Source organism: Spermophilus citellus (genome assembly GCF_964194105.1).
Source record: "Spermophilus citellus genome assembly, chromosome: 17".
NCBI classification, from domain to species: domain Eukaryota; kingdom Metazoa; phylum Chordata; class Mammalia; order Rodentia; family Sciuridae; genus Spermophilus; species Spermophilus citellus.
In genome coordinates, this window is record NC_138199.1 from 4,992,793 (window position 1) to 5,018,396 (window position 25,604).

The following is a 25,604-nucleotide window of genomic DNA, read 5'->3' on the forward strand; positions in this document are numbered from 1 at the left end:
TACTGGGTATTATAAGCATAGTAAACAAAAAGATTTCTTTGGTTGTATATCATCTTACTTCTGAATCCCCCGCCCCATGCCAATAAAAGGCAAACATTCTAAACTTACATTCTAAACCTCCTAACATTCAAGATCTAACAAGTTGTCTCTAAAGTGATCATATAATTTTTCCTCTATTACACAAAACAGTGAAAAAGTCTACTGCAGATAAGCTAACAATATAACATCCAAGAAAGGAAGTCAAGCCAAGTGTGAACTCCATTACAGGATCTGATAGAAGACTATTTTTAACCTTCTTCACTTTTCTTGTTTTTCTTTCAACAATAGTCTGTAAACCCATCATGAAAAGATTATCAAAATAAGAAATCCCAAAATTTGCCCATCTCTCTACTTGTGCTTGGAAATATTAAAAGTTTAAATGCTAGTAGGAGGAAATAACTCTCAAGAGTATCTCATTGAGTGTTAATCCACTAACAATTTGAGTGCCTAGCATGTGCCAGATTCTCTTCTGTCTCAGTAAAGGCAGTGATCCTTCCATAAAGAAGTCTACCTGCAAGTGTGCAGAGACCAGCAATGGAGAAAATAAGTAAGAGCATCTCAGGTACTGATCACAAAAATAGGAAATGCAGAGTAATTGGTGAAGAGCTGCATCTACCAACCAAACAAATCTCTCGCTTGAAACATCGAAATGTCTTGCCTCCTGTTACACCCTACTCTCCTAGTTTTCTAGTCATTTCTCAGCTCTTATCCCTTACTGGCCTCTCCTCCTTTGCCCATTGGGAGTTTCTCAGGAAAAGTATGGGTGCCTCTTTTCTTTTAATCCATATACATGTGTATTTTCTACCTGATCTTCCCCATTTTTTAGGAAAAAAAATATATATTTTTAAATATATATGATATTATTTTTTAGCTTTAGGTCAACACAATATCTTTATTTTACATTTATGTGGTGCTGAGGATCGAACCCAGTGCCCTGTGCATGCTACACGAGTGTGCCACCACTGAGCCACAACCCCAGCCCCTGAAAAAATATATTAAAAAAAAATTTAGTTGTCAATGGACTTTATTTTATTTATTCATATGCGGTACTGAAAATCAAACCCAGTGCCTCACATGCTAGGCAAGTGCTCTACCACTAAGCCACAATCCCAGCCCAGAAAATACATTTTTAACCCACACATAGTAATAGTACATATTCATGGGGTACAAAGTGACATTTCAGTACATGTACAATATGTAAAGATCAGGGTTGCCATTCTTTCAGTACCACAGATAAGTTATAATTCCTAAATTTTAAGTCTCCATTCTAAATCTTTTTTCATCTCTAGTTCATATAGCTAACCATTAACTTGTCTGGTAACATATCATCTTTTCTCTAACCTGTTTCTACCTCAGTCTTCATCTTCCCCCATTAAATAACACCATCAGCCATCTAAAACTCAGGCCAAAAATCTGAGAGTAATGCTTAACATTCTCTACTCTTTCCCTTACCTCCCACACTGAAACCTACGCTAAGAAAAACTGATTCTACCACCGAAATATACCTACCTCCACAGCTATTTTCCACCTTCAAAATAATTCTTCTAATCAGAGCTCCTATTACACTTCAAACATAAAAATGTACATACAACCCACTGACACTGTTATCACATATACACACATTAAGCAACAACAAAATGCAACACCATAAGGCTTGCAAATCCTATACATCTTTAAAAATTACACAAATGAGGGTTGGTTTGTTTTTTGTTTTTTTTTTTTTTTGGGGGGGGGGGGCATAATCCAGTGGTAGAATGCTTGTCTAGTATGCCTGAGTTCCCAGGTTCAATCCCCAACAAAAAAATAAAATACGTAAACAGTATTCAATACATATCTGACTTGTATTCATTCAACATGACACCTATAAATGCAGTTCTAGTTCATTCATGTAGCTCTAGTTTATTTTACACACCTAATTCCTTTATATATTTACCCACTTTTATATTATTAAACATGTACTTTATTTCTAATTTTCACATACAACATCGATGTGATAAACATTCTAGTACAGTTTTCCTATGATATATGCAAGAATCTAATATAAATTCCTTGAAATGAAATTACTAAATAACAAATTGTGGGGTTTTTTTGTTTTGTTTTGTTTTTCTGGTACTGGGGATTTAACACAGGGGCGCTTAACCACTGAGCCACATTTTTATTTTTTTAAACTTGAGACGGGCTTGCTAAATTACTTAGGGCCTCACTAAATTGCTGAGGCTGGTCTTGAACTTGCAATCCTCCTGCCTCAGCCTCCCAGATTACTGGGATTGCAGGCAGGTGCCTCTGCGCTGGCTCAATTATTACATTTTAATGAAAACACTGAACCAATTTATACAACTAAAGCCATGCTTCTTCTTTTTTTTTTTTTTTAAGGTACCAGGGATTGAACCTAGGGGCACTTACCCACTAAGCCACATCCCCAGCCCCCCCCCCTTTTTTTAAAGTTATACATGGACACAATATTTTTATTTTGCCTATTTATTTTTATGTGGTGCTGAGGATCGAACCTAGGGTCTCACACGTGCAAGGTGAGTGCTTTACCACTGACAACAACCCCAGCCCCAGCCCTTTTTAAAAATATTTTATTAGGGCTGGGGATGTAGCTCAGTAGTAGAGCGATTGCCCCACACGTGTGAGACCATAAATTCAATCATCAGCACTACATAAAAATAAACAAAAATGTATTTATTTAAAATATTTTTTAAAAATATTTTATTAGAGACAGTGTCTTGCAGAGTTGTGTAAGGCCTCGCTATATTGTTGAGGCTGGCTTTGAACTTGCAATTCTTCTGCCTCAGTCTCCCGAGTCACTGGGATCATAGGCTTGCCCCACCAAGCCAGGCTTTCATATTCTCATCCTTAGTATTTTTAATTTCTGCCAAGTTATTAGTTTTGAAATGCTATTTGATGTTTTAACTTAATTTCCTTGAGATTAGACACCTTTCGTGTTTATTGACCACTGAGACTTCCTCTCATGATCTGCCTCTTTCATGTCCTTTTTTTTTAATAGAAACTATTTATTCTTTATTTTTTTTTTACATTTTTTTAAAGAGAGAGTGAGAGAGGAGAGAGAGAGAGAGAGAGAGAAAGAGAATTTTTAATATTTATTTTTTAGTTCTCAGTGGACACAACATCTTTGTTGGTATGTGGTGCTGAGGATCGAACCCGGGCCGCACGCATCCCAGGCAAGCGCGCTCCCGCTTGAGCCACATCCCCAGCCCCTTTCATGTCCTTTTAAGTCTACACATATTAAACCTTTTTGTTATTTGTATAACAACTATCCTAGGCATATTTTATTGTATGGAAGTTTTTTTGTTTTGTTTTTGTTTGTTTGTTTTTTAAGTAGCTAGATTAACATTACAGACTATGTTATTTTGTTTAAGAAGGGGGTCTCCCTTAGTTGCCCAGGCTAGCCCTGATTTGCTGTCCTTTCATCTCAGTCTCCCATGCAGCTGGAATTGAAAGCATGAGCTGACACCTGGCTCTTGTGGGGATTTTGGGTTTTTTGTTGTTGTTGAGGGGCTTGCCCAGGGGAGCTTTATCACTGAACTATATTCCCAGTCCTTTAAAAAAAAAAAAAAAAGAGAGAGAGAGAGAGAGAGAGAGAGATTTTTAAATATTTATTTATTTTAGTTCTCGGCAGACACAACATCTTTGTTTTGTATGTGGTGCTGAGGATCAAACCCGGGCCGGGCCGCACGCATGCCAGGCGAGCGGGCTACCACTTGAGCCACATCCCCAGCCCCCAGTCCTTTTTTTTTTAATGTTGGGGCAGGATCTGGCTCCCCGAGTTGCTGGGGTTAGACTGATTTTTTTTTTAAATATCCTTTCCTGGGTTGGGGATGTGGCTCAAGTAGTAGTGCGCTCGTCTGGCATACGTGAGGCACTGGGTTCGATCCTCAGCACCACAAAAAAATAAAGATATTGTGTCCACCTAAAAAAAAAAAAAGGCAATAAAAAAAATATATCCTTTCTATTCCATGGTCAGATTTTTCCTTCTGTGTTCTATGATTTCAGCTTGCTTTTCCATATTTAGGGCTCTTATCTACCTGGAATTTATTTCTGTATATCAGGGATCAAGAAACCATTGCTCATGGGTCAAAACTAGCCTACCACATTTTTTATAAATAATGTTCTACTGTAGCACAGCCATGCCCATTTGTTTAAACAATGCCTATAGCCACAAAGCTAGAGGAGAGTATAATGCTTGCAAATCCTGAAGTATTTACTTTTCCGGTCCTTTACAGAAAAAGCCTGCTGTCCCCTGCTATATATTGGACTTCTTTTTTTTTTCCTGCTACATAGAAAACCAGTATCATTTACTAATTCATCCTTTCCCAACTGACTAGGAACTTTTTTTTAATAGCTTTATTTTATTCATTTATTTTATGTGGTGCTAAGGCTTGAACTCAGGACCTCACATGTGCCAGGCAAGCGCTCTACCACTGAATCACAATGCTAGCCCCTAGGAACTCTTTTTAACATACCCAGTTCCCATATATAACCTGGATTTATTTCTGTGCATCTCTTTTGAAAATATAACAAATGAATGAAAAATGGAAGGGAAACCAAACACAAGGCTATAGCAAAATAATGCTGCTTCCTCTCTTAACATTTAAACTGAGATTCAAATGACATCTCCTCATAGGGCTTGTCTTAGCCACTCAATTTAAACAAAGAGGATGGTTTTCTTAAATTACTCTTTTTGTTTTGTTTTGTTTTGTTTTATTGGTTGTTCACAACATTACAAAGCTCTTGACAAATCATATTTCATACATTAGAATCAAGTGGGTTATGAACTCCCATTTTTACCCCAAATACAGATTGCAGAATCATATCGGTTACACATCACATTTTTACATACTGCCATATTAGTGACTGTTGTATTCTGCTACCTTTCCTATCCTCTACTATCCCCCCTCCCCTCCCCTCCCATCTTCTCTCTCTACCCCATCTACTGTAATTCATTTCCCTCCATGTTTGTTATCCCATTCCCCTCATAACCTCTTATATATAATTTTGTATAACAATGAGGGTCTCCCTCCATTTCCATGTGATTTCCCTTTTTTTCTCCCTTTCCCTACCGCCTCATGTCTCTGTTTAATGTGGAATCAACCCAGATGCCCTTCAATAGATGAATGGATAAAAAAAATGTGGCATTTATACACCATGGAGTATTACGCAGCACTAAAAAACGACAAAATCACGGAATTTGCAGGGAAATGGATGGCACTAGAGCAGATTATGCTTAGTGAAGCTAGCCAATCCCTAAAAAACAAATACCAAATGTCTTCTTTGATATAATGAGAGCAACTAAGAACAGAACAGGGAGGAAGAGCAGGAAGAAAAGTTTAACATTAAATTACTCTTTCATTACACTTTATTCAATTTGTAAACACATAGAGATACACACACTCATACAGTAGGGCTTTTTCTTGTTGAGTGCTTAATCATGAGGTCCTAGCATAGTGCCCGACAGACTGGAGATGACAGAGATAAGACTATGTTGTGCAACACCTATTTAGCCCCATCTTTGAATGCTTTCTTTCCCCAATCCTAGACCAGGGTGAGAATGGTGAAAAGTGGTTGGATTTGGCCACGACCTGGGATAGTTCTAACAAATTTGTTGATGATCAGATATACAGTAGGAGAGAAGGGAGGGGGGCAACAATGTACCAAAGTTTAAGTCAGAGCATCATTAAAAGACCAAAAATATGAAGAACAGGTTTAGAAGGACTAAATCTGAAGTTAAATTTTAGATATTGTAAATAAACTTGTCAAGTAGAGATAAAAAGCAGACCAACAACTGGTCTGTATTTAGGGGTGAAGAACCAAGCTGGAGGTGTAAATTTAGGAGTCATAAACACATAGGTAGTATTTAAAGATGGCATTTAAGGCCTAGATGGGATCCCTAATAAGACTGTTTCTAGCTTCTAATCTTGCCACATCCAGTCTCCAAAATGCATCTAAAATGATCTTTTTAAAACATACCGAATCATTCTTCTTCAAAGAATTTTAAAATATTCTTTTTGTGTTTAAAATGAAACCTAACCACACCTATAAAGTTCTCAATCATCTGATCTTTGCCTACCTCTCCATGCCCCAGTCACAGTAGCCTTCTTTCTGTTCTTGAAGAGCACACCAAGCTCTTTATTCTCTTGTCTCAAGTGCTCTTCCCAGTCCTCTCTAAAGTTACCTCCTACTCACTAATCCTTTGGGCTTTATATTTCAACATCACCTGCTGAGTTCTCCCTAACATCTAACCAAAATATGGTTTTCTTAAATTACTCTTTCATTACACTTTATTCAATTTGTAAACACAAAGAGATACACACACTCATACAGTAGGGCTTTTTCTTGTTGAGTGCTTAATCATGAGGTCCTAGCAAAGTGCCTGGCAGATTGTAGAGGATAGAGACAAGAATATGTTGTGCAACACCTAATTAGCCCCATCTTTGAATGCTTTCTTTCCCCAAAACAAAACAAACAACAAAAATCCTAACTACTTCAACATAAACTATACATTCTCTCTACCTAGGAACTTTATAAAGCATCCTATCATTTTACCAGTTTCATCCTCTCAGTACTGTTTCGTTCATTCATCACCCAGCATCAGTTACTAAAACCTTGTAACCACTGAAGACGAATTTTTTAGTCAGAGTTCAATAGAGCCTTTAGGAATCACCTGATTCTCCACTGAGAAAAGAGTGAAAAAGTGGGTTAATTGGCCTAAATCAGTTTACATTGTTAGTAAATGAGCTGTCTTGTGAACCCAAGTCCATGATTTAGTCCCCCCCCCCCCAAACCAAACCTGGAACCTTTCCTTTGAAACAAGAATTGACACACTAACCATTACCATCATAAAAAACTCTCACTTGTTCTCTTTCGATATGTATTTTTTTAATGAAATGCAATGACCTTTCCCAGGACCAAAATCATGATGCCTCTACTTAATAACTGGGCACCTTTTACAACTAAAAATCAGAAATATAAGTAGTTCTTTCGTAAAGACAGGGTTCCAGTAACTAATAAACTTGCTAAGTCATCAAAAGAAGCGGTCTTCCTCATTAAGAAACTTCAGCAGTAAGTCGTTTTATTTTAGGAACAGCAGTTCCCCCATCCCTCCTCCCCCCCCCAAAAAAAAAGAGGAAACTGGAAACGAGCACTGGTTGGAAAAAAACTATTTTTCACATGTTGCTTTCAGGCATTAAACCCTCAATATTCGGAAGAGCCAGAAACTTCCGTCAAAAGGTATAAATGCTTTTCCTCGATCTTGATCCACAGTACGCAAAAACAACAAGAACAAAAAACCCTGGAAAGTCGTTAAGCAAACAAGCACCAACTTCCGTGGGTTTCAGGAGACACTTTTGGACAGGCGCGACCATTCCCCCTCTGACCTCGCGCGAGGCCGCCGCCTTCTCCCTCCCTGCAGAGTCCCGGAGCACAGCAAGGCATCAGGGGGCGTCTGAGCAGAGGGCGAGCGCCTCACCAAGGGCCTGGCAGCCGCCCTGAAGGAAGCCCTCGCAGGGCCAAAGGTCCCACCGCCGCCCCAGAGGCCCAGCCTGGCCCCCCGCCGGCGCCCCCTCAGGTACCTTTCCGCCGGAAGAAGGACATGGCGGGGCCCGGGTCGGGGCGGAGGGCGCGGGGGGACTGTCCCGGGGAGGGCCCTGCTCCCCTCATTCAGCAACTGGCCCGGACTTCCGGGTCCGCAGGAGCTGTAGCACTAGCCAGAAAAGAGACCCTTCTTCCAGGTGTGGGCCCCACCGCCTTCTTGGGATGCCCAAGCAGCTCCTGCCGCCATATTATCAACAAGCTGCCCGCCCGGAGTTCCGGTCCTTCCCCGCGCGAGGCTTCACGGGAGGCCCGTCCGCCAGCCCCGCCCCCTGCTCCCCACCTCCTCCCGTGGGTGCTGGAGAGCTCCCGCACCGCCCACGTGACTCTGCGCGCGTGCGGCTTTGAGCCTCTTTGCTGCAGCACGGGTTTCGGCAAGTAGCCGGGTTCCCGGTGAGGTTTTAAGTCCGCTGGCGCTGGCTCTAGATGGGACGCGGGTCAAACTGAGACCGAGTATTTAGTCCTGGAACAGGAGCCCGCCCTGGAGCTGGGAAAGCGCGCGCCTCGGGTGCGGAGCTCCTAGCCCGTGGGGCACGTTGCAGAGCTTGCTTTTCCAAAAGGCAGAGCCAGCTCAGCCGCACCTCCTGTTCCTCAGAGTTTGCCGAGGGATGCTGGCCGGCTTATACTACTTTGCACTCTCAGCCTCTGTTTCCCCAGGGCTGACCTGGCTGGCGGGTTCTAGGTAATAGTCGACCCTAAATGGGGAATAGGAGGAATAATCTGCTTTATGCAGCTCCAAAGCCTCCCTCCCTCTGTCATAGTTACCATAGGGAATAAAAGGAAGTAGACTTGCTTTCAGAATGCGATCTCGAAGAATGGTTAAATTTGAAAAGGACAGCGACCTAAAAGCCTCCAGTAAATATCTTTTTCAAGTCTTATTTGAATGTCATTTACCTGTGAATCTTCTGACCCTCCCTCGACTCTTAAAGCAGAAAGAATAAAGCCTCTCCACCTGTAGTGCTAACCCTCAACATTCAGTAAATGCACTTAGAGTGGGTGATGATTGTAGCTGCAGGGAAGGAGCCAGCCAATATACATTCTCAGGGTTTTTTAAAATCAATTAAGTCTATAATGGGACAGACAGCGAAACAGATACAGAAGAGGAGGTAACATGCCCAAGATTGCTCATTGACCAGTACTAAGACTGATAGGGGACAAACAGATGAGAGTGGTGGGAACAGGTTAAGAAAATAATTCTATCAAATGGGCCTGCTGTGTGGGTCCCAACATGCTTTCTTTTCCAAGAAGCTATTTACCTGCTGCCCTACGTGGCTCAAGTGGTCAGGATATTTCATATTCCTTAGCAAACTACCTGTTATGTGCAGAAGAAATGCAGGCCTGAAATGTTGTCAATAAGAGGAACCCGAGTTACCCCGAAGGGGGAGAGTTTTGTGACCCTTTTCACCGATCAGATCCCGGAATCCAGAGAGATAAGAATAATTCCTCCTGGCCTAAAATCCATAACAATTTTTGGCTAAGAATCCAATTAGAATTAGTCAATATGAGCCAAAATGACCTTGAGTTGTCAAGGGAGGGGGGACTTGAAAGTCTGATGTCATACTTCTGTCAGTCAAGTCAAGAGGTAGACCTGGGCAGGACTCCCAGGAAATTTCTTTCGGATCCCCAATAAAACTGGAGTACAAGAGAGGCAAGTTGTCCCTCTCCTTTCAGAGGACTCACCCTTTCCCTTGAACTTGTTCCCTTTTCCCCTTTCCTATCCCTTGTAATAAAATCCTTGCCTGTTACTCTGAATGACTTGTCTGAAATCTTTCTGACTTGATCACAAGAATTAGAGTTTGAAGGAAGGCCTTCACAGTCCCAGTTTCCAGAAGGCCTTGAAACCTGTAATGAGACTACTTAGAACCTGGGATCTTTTCCATATTATTTGATCAGGTTAATAGATTTGCCTATTTGATTTCAAGGCATGTTTCCAAGTGCATGAAAGGCCATGAAAGCTAACATTTCCCAAAACTTATTTTACACAGGTACTGTGCTAAACCCTCCAGATAAGCAATGATACTTAGACTTAGTTTTGATATGGAGGAAACATACTGCACAGAAAAAAGTCACTGTGCAGGCTGGGTTGTGGCTCAGTGGCAAAGTGCTTGCCTGGCACATGTGAGACACTGAGTTTGATCCTCAGTACCACATAAATATAAAGGTATCGTGTCCATCTAAAACTAAAAAATAGGGCTGAGGTTGTGACTCAGTGGTAGAGCGCTCGCCTAGCGTGTGCGAGACCCTGGGTTCAATCCTCAACACCACATAAAAATAAATAAACAAAATAAAGGTATTGTGTCTAACCAAAAAATAAATATTTAAAAAAAACTAAAAATATTTATTTATTTATTTTTGCATTACAATTCGTAATACACCATTATATCCATTATAAAAAATATTTAAAAGAAAAGAAAAAGATTTCAAGGCCAAGTATCTTCCTGGGTGAGGAGGGATATCGGAGCAGAAAAGACTGACTGAGGCCCTGGATGCTTGTGTGAGCTGATGCTGAACTGAACATCTGTTTCCTCCAGCTTCAGCAGAGTGAATTCTGACCAGCGTCCCCCAAGGTTGAAGGTACATTTGGAAGCCAATATGCACTTGGGGGGCTTGATGGGGGAACCAGGAAAAGATACCCCTTGTCTGTGACCAATAAAACCTCATATCTGAAGAGAGATTGACTGAAGTTAGAGAAGAGCTAACCTGAAGTGCTAAGTGGGATTTCTCTATCACATGAGCCTAAAGGAAGATTGACTTATTAACCTAAATAACACCATTTTGTCTCCCTGACCTGTCTTTTTCTGAAGTTGTACTTTCCCTCCAGGTTTTTTGTTTTTGCTTTTGGTACTGGGGCTTGGAACCCAGGGGCTACATCCCCAGCCCTTTATATTTTTTTGTTTTGAGACAGAATCTTGCTGTTACTTAGAGCCTCCTTAAGTTGTTGAAGCTGGATTTGAACTGGAAATCCTCTTGCTTTAGCCTCCTGAATTGCTGAGGTTACACACATGAACCATGGCACCTGGCTTTTTCCCTCAATTTATCTTAAAGTTCAGGATCACTGGGCCTGATAGATAAACATCCGGTGAAGTAAATGGAGATTACTCCCTTGACGCCAAATGAATATTGGCTCACCCAACCCCACAAACTGAGAAGACTCTACATATTACACAAACTTTACAGCTTTTGCCTTTGTTCTTTCCTTCTTATAACCTCAGAGCTACTACCAATGAAGCCAGATTTAAAGATAGGTAGTTAGTACAGTTAGGTAAATCGGGTCTAATATGGAGTAAAATCGAGAATGAAGGCCATGTTGAGAATGGAGTCCAGGGAAAGGGGAATTGAAAATGTCCCCAAGGCCCAGAACCCATCCCAAGGAAATGTTAATGAAGCAGCTCCCAGAAAACCTGGAGGTGCTAATCCAAAAGTCCTCCCTGCCCAGATTACTCCCTCGGCCCACCTGTCTCCCACCCTTTGGGCCTTCCCAACTACATTCCATCACTGCAAGATAACAGTAAACTCCAACAGGAATGCGGGAAAGCTGAAAGAAGACCTTAGTTATAAAAGAGGGAAGATCTTGCCCTTCCACGGATTCCACCTCTTGGGTCCCCTTCTTCCTCTGGGGAGAAGTCTTTTCTACTGTCCTTTAATAAAATAAGGTAAACCGGTAAACAGTGGTAACACCAACATCCCCAAAGTGGTCCTTAGATCTGTCTTCCTGGCGTGGCACACTGAAATTAAATTCAATTCCATCAACTTCTCCAAGGGTTTTTTTTTTTTTTTTTTTTTTTTTTTTGAGATGAGTGGCTGAACCTAGTCTGTGTGTACCCCAAAGTCAGTTTCTGTGATCCTGGTAACAAGTCCAAGGGAAACAAGTGGTTTTCTAGCAGAGGGCCACAAGAATAGGGCATCCACACTCCTAGCAAGAAAGCTCAATATTCCTCTCTTTCCCTTCCTTCGCTTTGTAGGGGCTATTTTGTATTTGTAGCCCAGTTAGGTGGTTGGATGGGGGAAACTCAGGGGAAGGGACTGTTAGAGAAATCCCCTGTGTATCTCTGGGATAAGAGAAGTGCTTATAGGGTTGAAGGGGAAGACTCTAATTCCTCCACATCTTCTCAAACCCATCCTCATTTTCTCCAGCTAGGCACAGAATCAGTGTAGAAGCAGTGCCTTCCCCAATGTGATTGCTGCCCATGAGTCTTTTCTACTAGAAATTCTGAAGTTGCTTTTATTCCCCCAGTCAGCTGAAGATGTCCCAGTCAGCTAATAAAAGCTGTCATTATTTACTAAGTAGTGCTTAAAACATGCCCTCTGTATACTGAGCACTTTATAATCAGGATTATACTTAATCTTTCACCCCTGCTCCCCACCCCCGCAAAAATGAAACCCTGTGAGATGGTTGCCACTATAACCCCTGATTTACAAAGGATGGCCTGAGGCTCAGTGTAACTTCTCCAGAATCACAAGACAAGTAAGAGAGAGACAGAATTTCAACCACTGTCAGTCTGACACCAAAGGCAGTGTTGAAGATTTCTCCTTTCCTTCCTTCCACCTCTAGCTAATAGTCAAATAGCTAACATTCTAGAATAGGATGTCTGTTGGGCATAAGAGAATGACCTCAAATAGAGTATTAATCTCCAGGATATACAAAGAACTCAAAAAGCTTAACACCCCGCACCCCCCCAAAAAAATACACAGGCAAAGGAACTGAGTAGGCACTCCACAGAAGAAATGAGAATGGTCAAAAATATGTGAAAAAATGCTCAAAATCTCTAACAATTAGATAAATGAAAATTAAAACTACACTGAGATTCCATCTCCAGTCAGAATGGCAATTATCAAGAATACAAGTAAATTGGGGCTGGGGATGTGGCTCAAGCAGTAGCGCGCTCGCCTGGCATGCGCGAGGTGCTGGGTTCGATCCTCGGCACCACATAAAAATAATAAAATATAGATGTTGTGTCCACCGAAAACTAAAAAATAAATATTAAAAATTCCCTCTCTCTCCCCACCCCCCCTCTCTCTCTCTCTCTCTTTCTCTAAAAAAAAAAAATTTTATATAAAAAAAAAATCAGTAACAAGGGCCGGGATTGTGGCTCAGTAGGAGAGCCCTCGCCCAGCATATGCGAGGGTTCGATCCTCAGCACCACATAAAAAAAAAATAAATAAAAATAAAGGTAGTGTGTCCAACTACAACTAAAAAAAAAAAAACAGAATACTTCCATTAGCTTGAATACTTGGCCATGACACACTGATTCTCTGCATTGTATCTCCAAATTAATCTGAGTCACTTTAATTTACATGTAAAATATAAATCCTGATCAGAAGAAGTACCCTTAATTATGTAACTTATTTTAAAGGACTTCTCAGAATATTTTCCTTTCTTTTTTTTTTTTTTTTTTGGTACCGTGGATTGAAGTGCTTAACCACTGAGGCACATTCCTAGCCCATTTTATTTCTTATTTTGGAACAGAGTCTCCCTAAATTACTGAGGGCCTCACTAAAGTTGCTAAAACTAAGCTTTGAACTTAATCCTCCTGCCTCACCTTCCCAAACCTCTGGAATTACAGTCATATACCACCACACTTGGCTCTCAGACTTTTTAATACTGGCTGTATTAGTTACAATAAATCAATGAGATAAAATCAGTAAGTTAATTATCCTAAAGCCACTGAATAAAATTAATCTCCTATAGCAAATCCTTCTTGCAAATTAAGGAATGATGTTCTAAAACAAACATTCTACAAATAATTTCTAGTTTTTTTTAATCAAATATTCAAAACCTCAAGAATACTTTTCAAATTTTTTGATATAGAAAAAGAAAACTTGGTCTGTTTTTAGTAAGAAGCTGAGAAACTCAGATTTATGAGATAAAAATTGAGTATACATATTGATATAATTTAAAATTCTCATCAACTATGTACAGAAAGATTAATTCTTTGATGTTATTATGGTGCTGGGTCTTGAACCCAGGGCTTCATGAATGCTAGGCAAAAGCTCTACCACTGAGCCCCAATTTTTTTTTTTTGTAGTGTAAAAGTTGTATTTTATTGCTGTGCTACAAAATATATGAAGTTGGCACTTCCAGAGAGAACTAGAGAACAAAGGGCGGGTAGGGACAGAAGGGCAAATGATGTTACATATACAACAAGGTTTTATTTAAATTAACAGTGGTTGGGGCTGGGATTGTGGCTCAGCGGTAGAGCGCTCCCCTAGCACGGGTGGGACCAATGTTCGATCCTCAGCACCACCTAAAAATAATGGCATTGTGTTGTGTCCATCTACACCTAAAAAATATTTATTTAAAAAATTCATTCATTCATTCATTCATTCATTAACAGTGGTTAAGTTTTGCCAAGATTAAAAATGCTGATATGAAATAGCATTAAAATATAATTTGTGCATAGTACAATATAACATGGGGGACATCTTTTATTAGAGAAATATGAAATGTTTTTTAAAAGAAATTAATTATGGAGTAAAATTCATATTTCATATACTATTTGGCAATGTTAGTCCTACTGATAGATGATTTTTATAAAGGAAAAAATTTAAAATCTAATAAGCTACCTTTATACAAATTGCTATTTTATATTATAATGTGAATTAGGACATACAATAATCTTAGAATATTATACAATGCAAATAAAAACATAACACAGTTTGCCCTTTATAAAAATGTATATTTTGCATTTATTAATGCAAATGAGGCACATTGGTGACTACTGTACTATTTATACCAGTCTATTTCCATCCAACTGTCATAAAATTGCAACTATAATGATGCTACAAAAGAACTGCTATACCCCCAAAAAAAGAGGAAGTAAGGATGGGGAATAGAGATGTAAAGAACAGGAAAAAGATAGATAGGGTGCTGGTTTAGGCAGAGTATATTGTGGTGTATCATAAAATATTTGTTAATTTTTCAAGCCAAAAACATTTTCTATACATTCTGTAATTTCATACAAATGCCTTTATTCAAATTTGGCAAACATCAAGGAAAAGGTACCATATACCTCACATATCAGAAACAGGAATGAGATGCCAATGCATCAGTTACTTCTGAATGATGTCTCTGATGGTATATCTATTTCACAAATATGTATTTCACACAAAAAACACTTGGACATTATGGGTTAGGAACAGCACAGGGGGAAACTGGGAAATACTTTTCAGTTTGTTAAAACCTTTACCTTGAGGCAAACAACTAATAGCACATTGTTTTGAAATTATAAAAACATAAGTGATGAACCCAGCCTAATTCCATCTTAAGGTTGGGAGCCATCTCATCACAAAGTCATGAAAAGTTTATTTTTGTTTTACTATAAATTACTGCTGAGAAACTAATGTGACTCCATTTTTGAGAAACCAGCCTCTACCTCAGAGCAAAGCCTGTGCAAGGAAGGGGGCGTGACCCTTATCCTTGGAAAAACCCACAGAGCACTCCTAAGCATATACCCACCCTTCTGAGTTGTTTGTCTACAAATAACAGGAGAGATCTGCAGTGCCAGGTGTCCCTGACTCAGTTAGGCTAGGTGAAGACTCATAGCAACCCCCTAGCAACCACCAGTCAGCATGAGACAGGGAAAATACCTGGAATGCCAGATGACTAGTTTATGGTGGTTGATAACATGTTGGGAAACCATGTAGTTTAGCACGTACACCCCTCATAGCCTAAACCAATCAGTTCAAAGGAATCCCCCTCTTGCACTAACCAATCACCCCTACCCAACTTGTTCCCTCCAGTGAATGTGCAAATCAATGTTAAGAGTTGTTGTTTGATTTTCCCACGGTATGGAATGATTTGCTGTATGATGTTGTGATGCATAGAGTATCTCCCCAAAACCTATAAAATCTCACTGGACAAAGGACTGGGACTCACTTCCTGGGACCACTGCATCGGAAACGGTTGTGAGTCCAGGCTCGAGCTTGCAATAAAGACTCTTGTGTGATTGCATCGGATTCGGCTCCTGGAGGTCTATTGGGGTCCCACGAATCTGGCATTACACTGCGATTTCTAAACTTCCTTGTAATGCCTGCCTGTGCCTTGAACTCACCCATGTCTGGCTTTCCCTGACCAGATAACAACCCGCTCTGAAACCCTAATGGCATCTCATAAATTCTGATGTTGGGATCTAAATTTACTCCCTAAGTGCTGAACCACTTGCCTTTGTCAAAATCCTGTTATCTGTAAGTTCTCAAGACACCCCCCCTTTTGCAACTTTTTGTGCTATAAAACTGCTCTCCTAGAGAGCCAGGGTACTGTCTTGTAACCCATGGATTTCGGGAGAGACAGTCCCGACTAGTCAGAATTATAAGCTTGCTTTAATTTGATTTAAAATTGGAGTCGGTGGTCTTTTCTTTACCTCGTGGATTAACAATAAGGTCCCTGTCCCATTTTTAGAAGAACATTATTAAGGTACATTTTTATATACTGTGCCACAGGGTTTAGAAGTGGGTGGGCATATAAACATCAGTTTGACTTATTCTAATAACATTGAACTGGAGGGATCAACACTAATATCTATTAAAAAACTTCTTGGCAAATTTTTTAAGTTCCAAATGCGATCTATTCTGGATATACTAGGAAGTGAAAAACTTTTTACTGAGCCTTCAAGAGTAAAGTGTGGGACTGGGATTGTGGCTCAGTGACAGAGAGCTTGTCTCGAATATGTGAGGCACTGGGTTTGATCCTCAGGACCACATAAAAATTAAAAATAAAAATTAAAAAAAAAGAGTAAAGTGCATATCTCATCACTCCACAGGAGCAGTCAATAAAAGGAACTCTTGTCGTGATGGGCAAAAGGTAAGACTTATACAGTCGAGGGGGAGAAATAAATAATGTCCATGAGTTTCTGCCCTTTTCAATGCTTTATTCACTCAAATCACTCAGTACAATTTCATTCTATAGGTTCTTAATGAAGAAAACCGACAATCCTTAATACTAGGCACTGCAATAGACGTAATTAATTCACAGCAAACAATCCTAAACACAGGCTCATGACAGACATTCCCTCTGCGTGCTAAAATTCAAGTGTCAGATCAAAAGCCGCAAGCCCTGGTGGCTGGGGTGTGGCTCAGCGGTAAAAGCGCTTGCCTCCCACGTTTGAGGCACTGGGTTTCATCCTCAGCACCACATAAAAGTAAATGAACAAAGTAAAGATAAGTTTTAAGTCCAGCAGATGCACACTCACTCAGACTCCGGTGATCAGATCAGGAACCAAAGCAGGCTTCTCCTGGGGTGGAGCTGATGGCTGAGGAGAAGGTCTTAGGGAGACGTTGCTGTGGCTATCACCAGGGTCAAGATGTGGCTGTAGAGTTTGAAAGCGGTGAGGAAAATGCAGAGGATCAGGGACAATGAGAAGTGTTGGGATGTCAGCCCCGGTCTTCATCAGGCTCTCAGTGTGAGGGCATGGGTATGGGCTGGCTGAATGACTATTCATTTGCTCTATACTAAGTTTGGGGGCTTTTGACCCCCCCTTTCAATCCTTATCAGTTGCCACTGGATTTCTCAGTGACATCATTTGGGGTTAAAACATCTGGTCTGGTGGCCCCCACCCTGATCTTTTCCCCTTTCCATCTTATCGGGGGAGGACAGCTTGCTTGTGGCTTTACTCTGAGTTTATCAGGGTGGGGGGAAGTGACTTTGTGCCCCAGGGCCATACTGGAGGGCTCCTCTTTAGGTGTGCCTGATGAGACTGCAGGTTTCAAACTGGAGTTTTAAAAATAGAGTTGCTTAGGCTCAGACCTATGGCCATCCTCACAACTCTTTGCCAATCTTCCTGGAGAGAGGGAAGGCACCATATTTTCATTTTTTTAAAAAGGAAAATGTAACTGTGAAATAAAACACTAAGAAAACACAGGTAATACCCATATCAGTTTCCAATCCTGGTCTGGGATAAATGTTGTTATGATCAATATGGATAAAAGAGAGTTCTACTTGGGAAAACCAAATGAACAATGATTATATTTCCAAAACCAAAAAGTAGGATCAGATAGGGGATCGGGTTGTGGCTCAGCAGTGGAGTGCTCGCCTAGCACGTGAGGGACGCTGGGTTCAATCCTTAGCACTACGTAAAAATAAAATAAAGATATTGTGTCCAACTCCAACTAAAACAATTTTTTTTAAAGTAGGATCCTTCTCTCTCTGTCTATGGAACAATGTGCCTTTATTTGTCAACTCTGACAAATGAACTCTCGTGTGTAAAAAAAAAAAATGTAGGATCAGATGGTCTATGAACAAAACCAAATATCTAAAATTAGGCTCATCTCAGAAAATCAGAGACATATGGCCACAATTCTATGCTAATAAAATATTGCACCGGGTAATAGGTACATTCTTCCAGGACAGGACTTACTACCCATTATTAGACTACTGTGAAGGACAAGTAGTATTCTAACTTACTTTTCATTAAATAGAAATACAGGTGACTTCCAGAAGACATCTAGAATTAACACCATTACATATCTCTTCTTGATATTCTTGTATACCCTAAAATCAACTTCTTAGCAGACAAACTGGTCTCATTTTCATTTTTAAAGCACACAGTATTTAAAGCATAAATTGTACTGATTATATTAGTTATCTAAAAAATATGAAAACTAATTAGAATCTGGAGGGAAAAGTGAAAACGATGAGGGAAAGAAAGAATAAAGTATCCAACCTCCAAAGTGAATAAACAGATCAGCCCTTTCATTTGGAGATGGACGCTCTGTCCTGACTGCTTGTTTTCACAGAACAGCATGTGCATCGGTTCTGTCATTATTATTCTTCCACATTACAAACACCATTACATAAATTTGGCACAGTTAGCAATCTACTCAGAAGAAAGGAAAAAAAATGGAACAACATATTAAAAATGGAAACTGGGGCTGGGGATGTGGCTCAAGCGGTAGCGCGCTCGCCTGGCATGCGTGCGGCCCGGGTTCCATCCTCAGCACCACATACCAACAAAGATGTTGTGTCCGCCGAAAACTAAAAATAAATATTAAAAAAAAAATGGAAACTGTATCAGGGAACCTGCACATCTATACCACTGTTCTTCTTAAGAGAACAGTGAACATTTTAGTAAGCACCAAGTTCCCAGGGGGTAAAAAGGAAAGACAAAATTCTGTTATGCTGTTAAAACAATGGCACTGAAAATGATAAACACACCCTGTAGTTTTTTTTTTCTATAATGGTCCCACTATTGTTCTGCTAATCCATTCATTCTTCTATCAATAAGTCATTTATTGCATACATTGGATGTTACATAATCGAAATGTTTTCTTACAAATTAATTCTTAGTTCTGAATTAATTCTTAGTTCCCTCTGGTGGATCCAGATCACAATCTCAAACTTCCTCATATTTAGAGAAAAACAGTAAAATATTTTGCAAGTTTACCTAACCTTCTTTTACTCTATCTTCCCTTGTATTTTCTAGTGTTTGGAATATGGGACATTGATTTTCCAAGAGTTTGACACCTGAACCCTCCTCAGTATATATAAACCTCAGTTCATTTTAAACTCTAAATTATGACACAATCTCATTACTACAAGACTTCCACTGTATCTGCTATGCTGGCAACAATATTAACATTCCATTGAAATCAAGGGATAATCAGAGATCTGGCGATACGTGAAAGGACGGCAGAACCAAAGAACAGCAGAGTGGCCAAGAGTACAGCTACAGCAACGTAGCTTTGGGAATCCATGCTAACACCTGAGGAGAGTGCCCACAGAGTACCTTTAGGGAATTTTGCATGTTGAAAGCATTTTTTTCCCTCAGCTACTAGAGATATCACATATGGACAGAAAAGAAATTTACAATTGAGAAAATGTTTTTTTTTTCAACTTGAAAAGTAAATAGCCTATAAACAAACACTGGACAAGGGCAAGCTTGTTATAGAATAATAGTAAGTTCTGAAAGAACCTTCAAACCATAATTTGACAAAAATGCAAACTAAGTAAAAATGTACACATAATCCAATTTCAAAACCATATACAAAGTTGAACATTTTAAATTGATAAAGACATTAAGCAACAAAATATGACATCCCAAACACCAAAGGAAGAAGTTGAAGTTAAATGGGAATCTAATGCTCAGAGCACTCCACCAGTCCACTTTACAGGGAGTGCCCTGTGCCCTGTGAATCTATGTGATGTTTTTGGTAAACTTTTTTGATACTCTTGACCTGGAGGGGCAGCAAGATGCACTCAGGAGCTGATCAAGTGCTGGTTCAGAAAGCTGGAGTGGGGGTCTTGGTTTTGTTCAGTCTTTCCTGAACACTGGTGACATGACCTTGTCACCATCCTGTAAGGAGGTAAACTATGAAAGTCCTGACACTTGGTAGGCATTCTGAAAGTGCAGTTTTCTTTGCTTCACTATAGCATCTCGGGTTTTAGAATATCTGCCACAGGCAAGATTCCAGATGTGCAAAGCATATTTATGACCTCAGATTTAATTTTACAAGACTCATATTTGGACCTGTGTAGTAACTTCAGTGGAGAAGTTATCAGAATTTTTTTCTCATGTAATTTCTGGGGGGTTTTAATTATTTTTTTATTTATACATGACAGAAGAATGCATTACAATTCTTATTACACATATAGAACACAATTTTTCACATCTCTGGTTGTATACAAAGTATATTCACACCAATTCGTGTCTTCATACATGTACTTTGGATAATGACGTCTATCACATTCCACCATCCTTGCTAACCCTCTGCCCCCTCCCTTCCCCTCTACCCTCTCTGCCCTATCTAGAGTTCCTCTATTCCTCCTATGCTCCCCCTCCCTACCCACTATGAATCTGCCTCTTTATATCAGAGAAAACATTGGCTTTTGGATTTTGGGGATTGGCTAGCTTCACTTAGCATTATCTTCTCCAACTCCATCCATTTATCTGCAAATGCGATGACTTTATTCTCTTTTATTGCTGAGTAATATTCCATTGTGTATACATGCCACATTTTTTAATCCATTCATCTATTGAAGAGAATCTAGGTTGGCTCCATAGTTTAGCTATTGTGAATTGTTCTGTTATAAACATTGTTGTGGCTGTGTCCCTGTAGTGTGCTGTTTTTAAATCATTTAGGTAAAGACCCAGGGATAGCTGGGTCAAATGGTGATTCCATTCCCAATTTTCCAAGGAATCTCCATACTGCTCTCCATATTGGCTGCAACAATTTGCAGTCCTCACCAACACTTAATGTTGTTTGTCTTCATAATAGCTGCCATTCTGACTGGAATAGTGGACACCTTACACGACCAGTGTAACTCCACATCGTGTTCAACCACAAGAATGGGAAGTTATACTGCATGTGTGTTTGATACGTTAAAATACATGCTACTGTCATGTATAACTAAAAAGAACAAATAAAAAAATTTTAAAAATGAAAAACCAAATGGGAACCTAATGACACAAATGCCTCCAGAAAACAATTTGTCGTCAATAACCTACCAGGGGACAAACGTCAACAGATCTTTGTTCAGATTTTTCAAAAATGTTTTTGGGTAAAGTGACCTGAGACTGATTCTTAAGCCTATCGTAATTCTGAGTATGATACCTGGACATGCCCTTCAAATGACATCATGAGACAAGTAAACAGAAAATCTTGTCTCCTGCTGGTCTTTCAGCACACTAAAGCAAACTTTACGCACGATACAGCCTCTTTCTGGTAACACTGAAGGCAAAGGAGCTGACTGCTATCAAAGGAGATGTGGTATTTCTGTTTCCTTTACATATGTCTTGGCCAAGTCACAAAACCTTTAATTCATGAAATAAAGGAGCTGTGAAGCAAATCTGCAGTATTACTTTCAAAGCCTAGAGTTATCTGTTGGCAATGCACATTATCAAGAGGCTCTGGAAAAAGGTTTAAATGCCAACTGTGACTTATACATGAAAGATACACAGAAGTCTAGAATGTTGAATAAAAGTCAACCAGCACGTCATTCATTTCAACTCATTTTAAATAAGCACTGTGAGACCAGGAATGGTGGGCTGGGGACATAGCTCAGTTGGTAGAGTGCTTTCCTCGCATGCACAAGGCCCTGGGTTCAATCCTCAGCATCCCCCTGCCCAGCACCCCCCCCCCCGCAAAAAATTCAGAGAATGGGAATGTTGCCATACAATAATAAGTATTCTATACTCTTTAAGGAGTACCTGCTCTACATTAATTCCCTTTAGTTAAAGATGTGAATGAGATATGCAGAAAAAAAATTTATCAGCCTATATAAGGAGTTAGTGTAGAAATGAAAACGAAGCACTTGCGTCCTCATTTTTAAAAACTTCACAAAGGTGCAAACAACATAATGCTTTCCAGGCTCACATGGGCAGATCAGTACAATTATGTCTAGTTTTCCTAGATGTACCATCCTCTCGTGGCCATGCTTTCTGCAAATTTGACATAGCAGCAGTTCTCTTGATGTCTACCACAGCATACAGCTCTGTGCACCTGGTAGGGGTTTGTGGAAGGGGAGTGGTAGGCGTTTTTGGAGTCTGAGGGTTGACAGAATCCCTGCCACCTTCCAAGTCAGCCTGTATGTAATTGAGCTGCTTGTGTTCTAAACTTGGGTGTCTGATATCAAAGTTAAAGACTGTCGGTGTGTACAGTCCCAACGCCTTGAATATTCTATTTTGTGAGCGCTTCCTGGCACAGTTACATTCTCTGTATTTACATTGTTATCCATTGGATCTAGATTATCATGGTAGCCATTGAGACATGGGATCTTTGGTCCTAAATTGTCATCTTCATCCCTACTTAGCTTGCTGGCTTCCAAACTGGAGGCAAAGATGGCAAATTTTTATAGTTTAATAATGCAGTTCTTCCCTGGGCTGAGTTGTTGATATTCAGGGTATCTGAGGTACTGATAGATGTCAGATGACCTCTCCTGACCCCCGAGGCACTAGGGATAGAGAGCCCGTTTATATTTTCATATACTAGTTTGTTAACAGAGGTGCATCCCTTCAGTTTTTCACTGTCATAGCTAGGATCCCATTCTGTGTTATTTGCATCAGTTGCTTAGTGCCTCCCAGTTGCTGAGGCTGACTCTGAACTCGCAATTCTCCTGCCTCAACCTCCTGAACCACTGGGATTTCAGGGGTGCGCCACAGTGCCTGGCTCCAACCTCAATCCTTTTTTTTTTTTTAAAAAGGGGGGGGTGGGGGGTAGGAAGAAGGTCCAGAAGGAGTTCCAGTGGTTTTTTTTAAAAAAAAAAAAAACAGGGAGAGAGAGAGAGAATTTTAATATCTATTTATTTTTTATTTTTTCTTAGTTTTCGGCAGACACAACATCTTTGTTTGTATGTGGTGCTGAGGATTGAACCTGGGCCTCACGCATGCCAGGCGAGTGCACTACCACTTGAGCCACATGCCCAGCCCTCCAACCTCAATTCTTAATCCAATGTTTTACATTATTAAAAGCATTTGCCTCGGGGCTGGGATTGTGGCTCAGCAGTACAGTGCTCGCCTAGCACGTGCAAGGTGCTGGGTTGGATCCTCAGCACCACATAAAAATAAATAAAAATAAAGGTATTGTGCCCAACTATAACTAAAAATATATATTTTTTAAAGCATTTACCTCAATAGCTTTGTGAGCTCAATTTCTAAAAGAAATTGTAACTTTATGGGCTGGGGTAATAAGCAGGTAGAGAAGATGAAGATAAAGGGAAAAGAAAATCCAGAGAGTTAAATCTGGCATTTGGGAGATTTTGCTACTTATGCAAAAGACTGTTCTGGAGATACAGCTCAGGGGTAGAGCTCTTCTCTAGCATGTGTGAAGCCCTAGGTGTTCAAACACCAGCACTAAAAAAAAAAAAAAAAAAAAAAAAAAAAAGACCAAGAAACTGAGTTGATTGAGTGGTGCTGTTCATAGCTCATAGACTACAGCAAAAATGTTGGAGCCTAGGGCCTGATTTGGGTTGGGATTCTGAAAAAGCTACTTCAGAAGTAAACCAGCCCTTGAAGGGTTGACTTTATAATCCAACTTTCTTTTTTTTTTTTTTTTTTTTGAGAGAGAGAGAGAGAGAGAGAGAGAGAATTTTAATATTTATTTTTTAGTTTTCAGCAGACACACATCTTTGTTTGTATGTGGTGCTGAGGATCGAACCCGGGCCGCACACACGCCAGTCCAGCGCGCTACTGCTTGAGCCACATCCCCAGCCCCTATAATCCAACTTTCAATTATCTAGGTGATCCAGGAAATCCTAATCCCTTATAAATTCAGAAAATCCTGACTTCTGGTGCCCCTGTGTGCCTAATGGAAGCAAATAAAACTTCTCTTGGAATAAGATAACATCACCCAAAGTCTCAAGTTATTTCAGCAAAAAAAGATTTTCTGTATTTTTATTGTATGCATATACCTAATGGTGGGATTCATTGTTACCTATATAACAATATAATTTGACTACTATCATTCCCCAGTATTTCCCTTCCAATTTTTCAAATATATTATTTGGTACACAGTCACAGGCATCTAGACACATGAGATGAGACGTTAGAAACAAGAGCCAGGAGAAACAATAAATAATAGAAACGGACACATGAGAGTGGAACATGGTGGTCCCTGCCTGTACCCCAACTACTTGTACTCCCAACTTCTCAGAATGCTGAGGTGGGAGGATTGAAAATTCAAGGCCACCCTGGGTGATTTAGCAAGACTCTGCCTCAAAATAAAAAATAAAAAGTACTAGGAATGTATCTCAGTGATAGAGATACATAGAGCACCCATAGGTTCAATCCCTAGTACCAGGGGGAAAAAAAAAAGAGAAGAAATAAATAGTTACATGAAATCTACAGATAAAATTATTAGATACAGATTTTAATGTAATGCTTTTTTAAAAATTTTGTTCAAAGACATAAAAGTTGGGACTGGGGCTTTTTTGGCTCAATGGTAGAGTGCTTGCATAGCACATATGAGCCACTGGGTTCAATTCTCAGCACCACATAAAAAATAAATAAAATAAACTTATTGCATCCATCAATTTTTTAAAAAAGAAAAAACAAAGATAAAAGACAAGATTGAAAATTTGGGCAAAGAACTGGAATCAATAACAATCGAAAGAGTAAATATGAGAAAGAAGCAAACAGAAATTCTTGAACTGAATAATAAAAATGAAACTAAGAACTAAATGGATTTGTAAAAACAGTTGCAGCTGGAGAGAGAATTTGTGAAACAGAAGAAAAATTTCTGGAATTAAACATGCAGAATAATAAGAGAATACAATGAAAAGGTTTACATGTGTTTGGGCAGAGTACCAGAAGGGGAGAAGAGAGAATATAGTAGAAAACTTAATGGCTGGGCTGGGATTGTGGCTCAGCAGTAGAGTGCTCCCCTAGCATGGGTGGGACCCGGGTTCGATCCTCAGCATCACATAAAAATAAAGGCATTGTGTTGTGTCCATCTACACCTAAAAAATAAATATTAAAAAAAAAGAAAACCTAATGGCTGACAATTTTTCTGAAATGACAACAGAATCAACCCACCAATTCAAGAATCACTGTGAACCACAAGCGAAATAGATAAGAAATCCATGCATATAAGGTCAAGAAATAAAAAAACAAAGAAAAAATAATAAAAATTGCTAGGAGTAGGGGTAACATATTACCTTTAAAGAACAACATTCAAACAGGCAGGTGATTTTTTTTTCAACAGCTGCAATGGGAGCCAGAAGACTGAAATTAAATCTTCAATTTGCTATAAAAAGTAACTACCCAGGCTGGGGTTATGGCTCAGTGGTGGAGTACTTGCCTGTCATGCTTGAGGTACTGGGTTTGATTCTCAGCACCACATAAAAATAAATAAATAAAATAAAGATATTGTGTTCATCTACAAGTAAAAAAAAAAAATTAAAGTAACTACCAATCTAGAATGCTATACACATCAGAAATGTATTTCAATGCAAAAACACTTTCAAACAAAAACAGAAAGATTGTCACCAGCAGATCTTCCTAAAGGATCTTTTAAAGGATTTACTT

The 25,604-nt window shown here is 39.7% G+C and overlaps 1 protein-coding gene across 2 annotated transcripts in view; it reads right to left on the bottom strand.

The window, feature by feature from the left end:
• AKAP10 (A-kinase anchoring protein 10) overlaps positions 1–8,000 on the bottom strand; it is an 86,503-nt gene extending 78,503 nt beyond the window's left edge. Inside the window, exon 1 of one of the 2 annotated variants that reach the window (XR_014019376.1) lies at positions 7,632–8,000. Coding sequence is in view for 1 of the 2 variants with exons in the window: in XM_081271513.1 (XP_081127639.1) it covers positions 7,632–7,719 (88 nt within the window). In the remaining variant the exon portion in view is untranslated. The remainder of the gene's footprint in view (positions 1–7,631) is intronic. The other variant, XM_081271513.1, reaches the window with a different exon arrangement.
• Between the last annotated feature and the right edge of the window lie 17,604 nt (positions 8,001–25,604).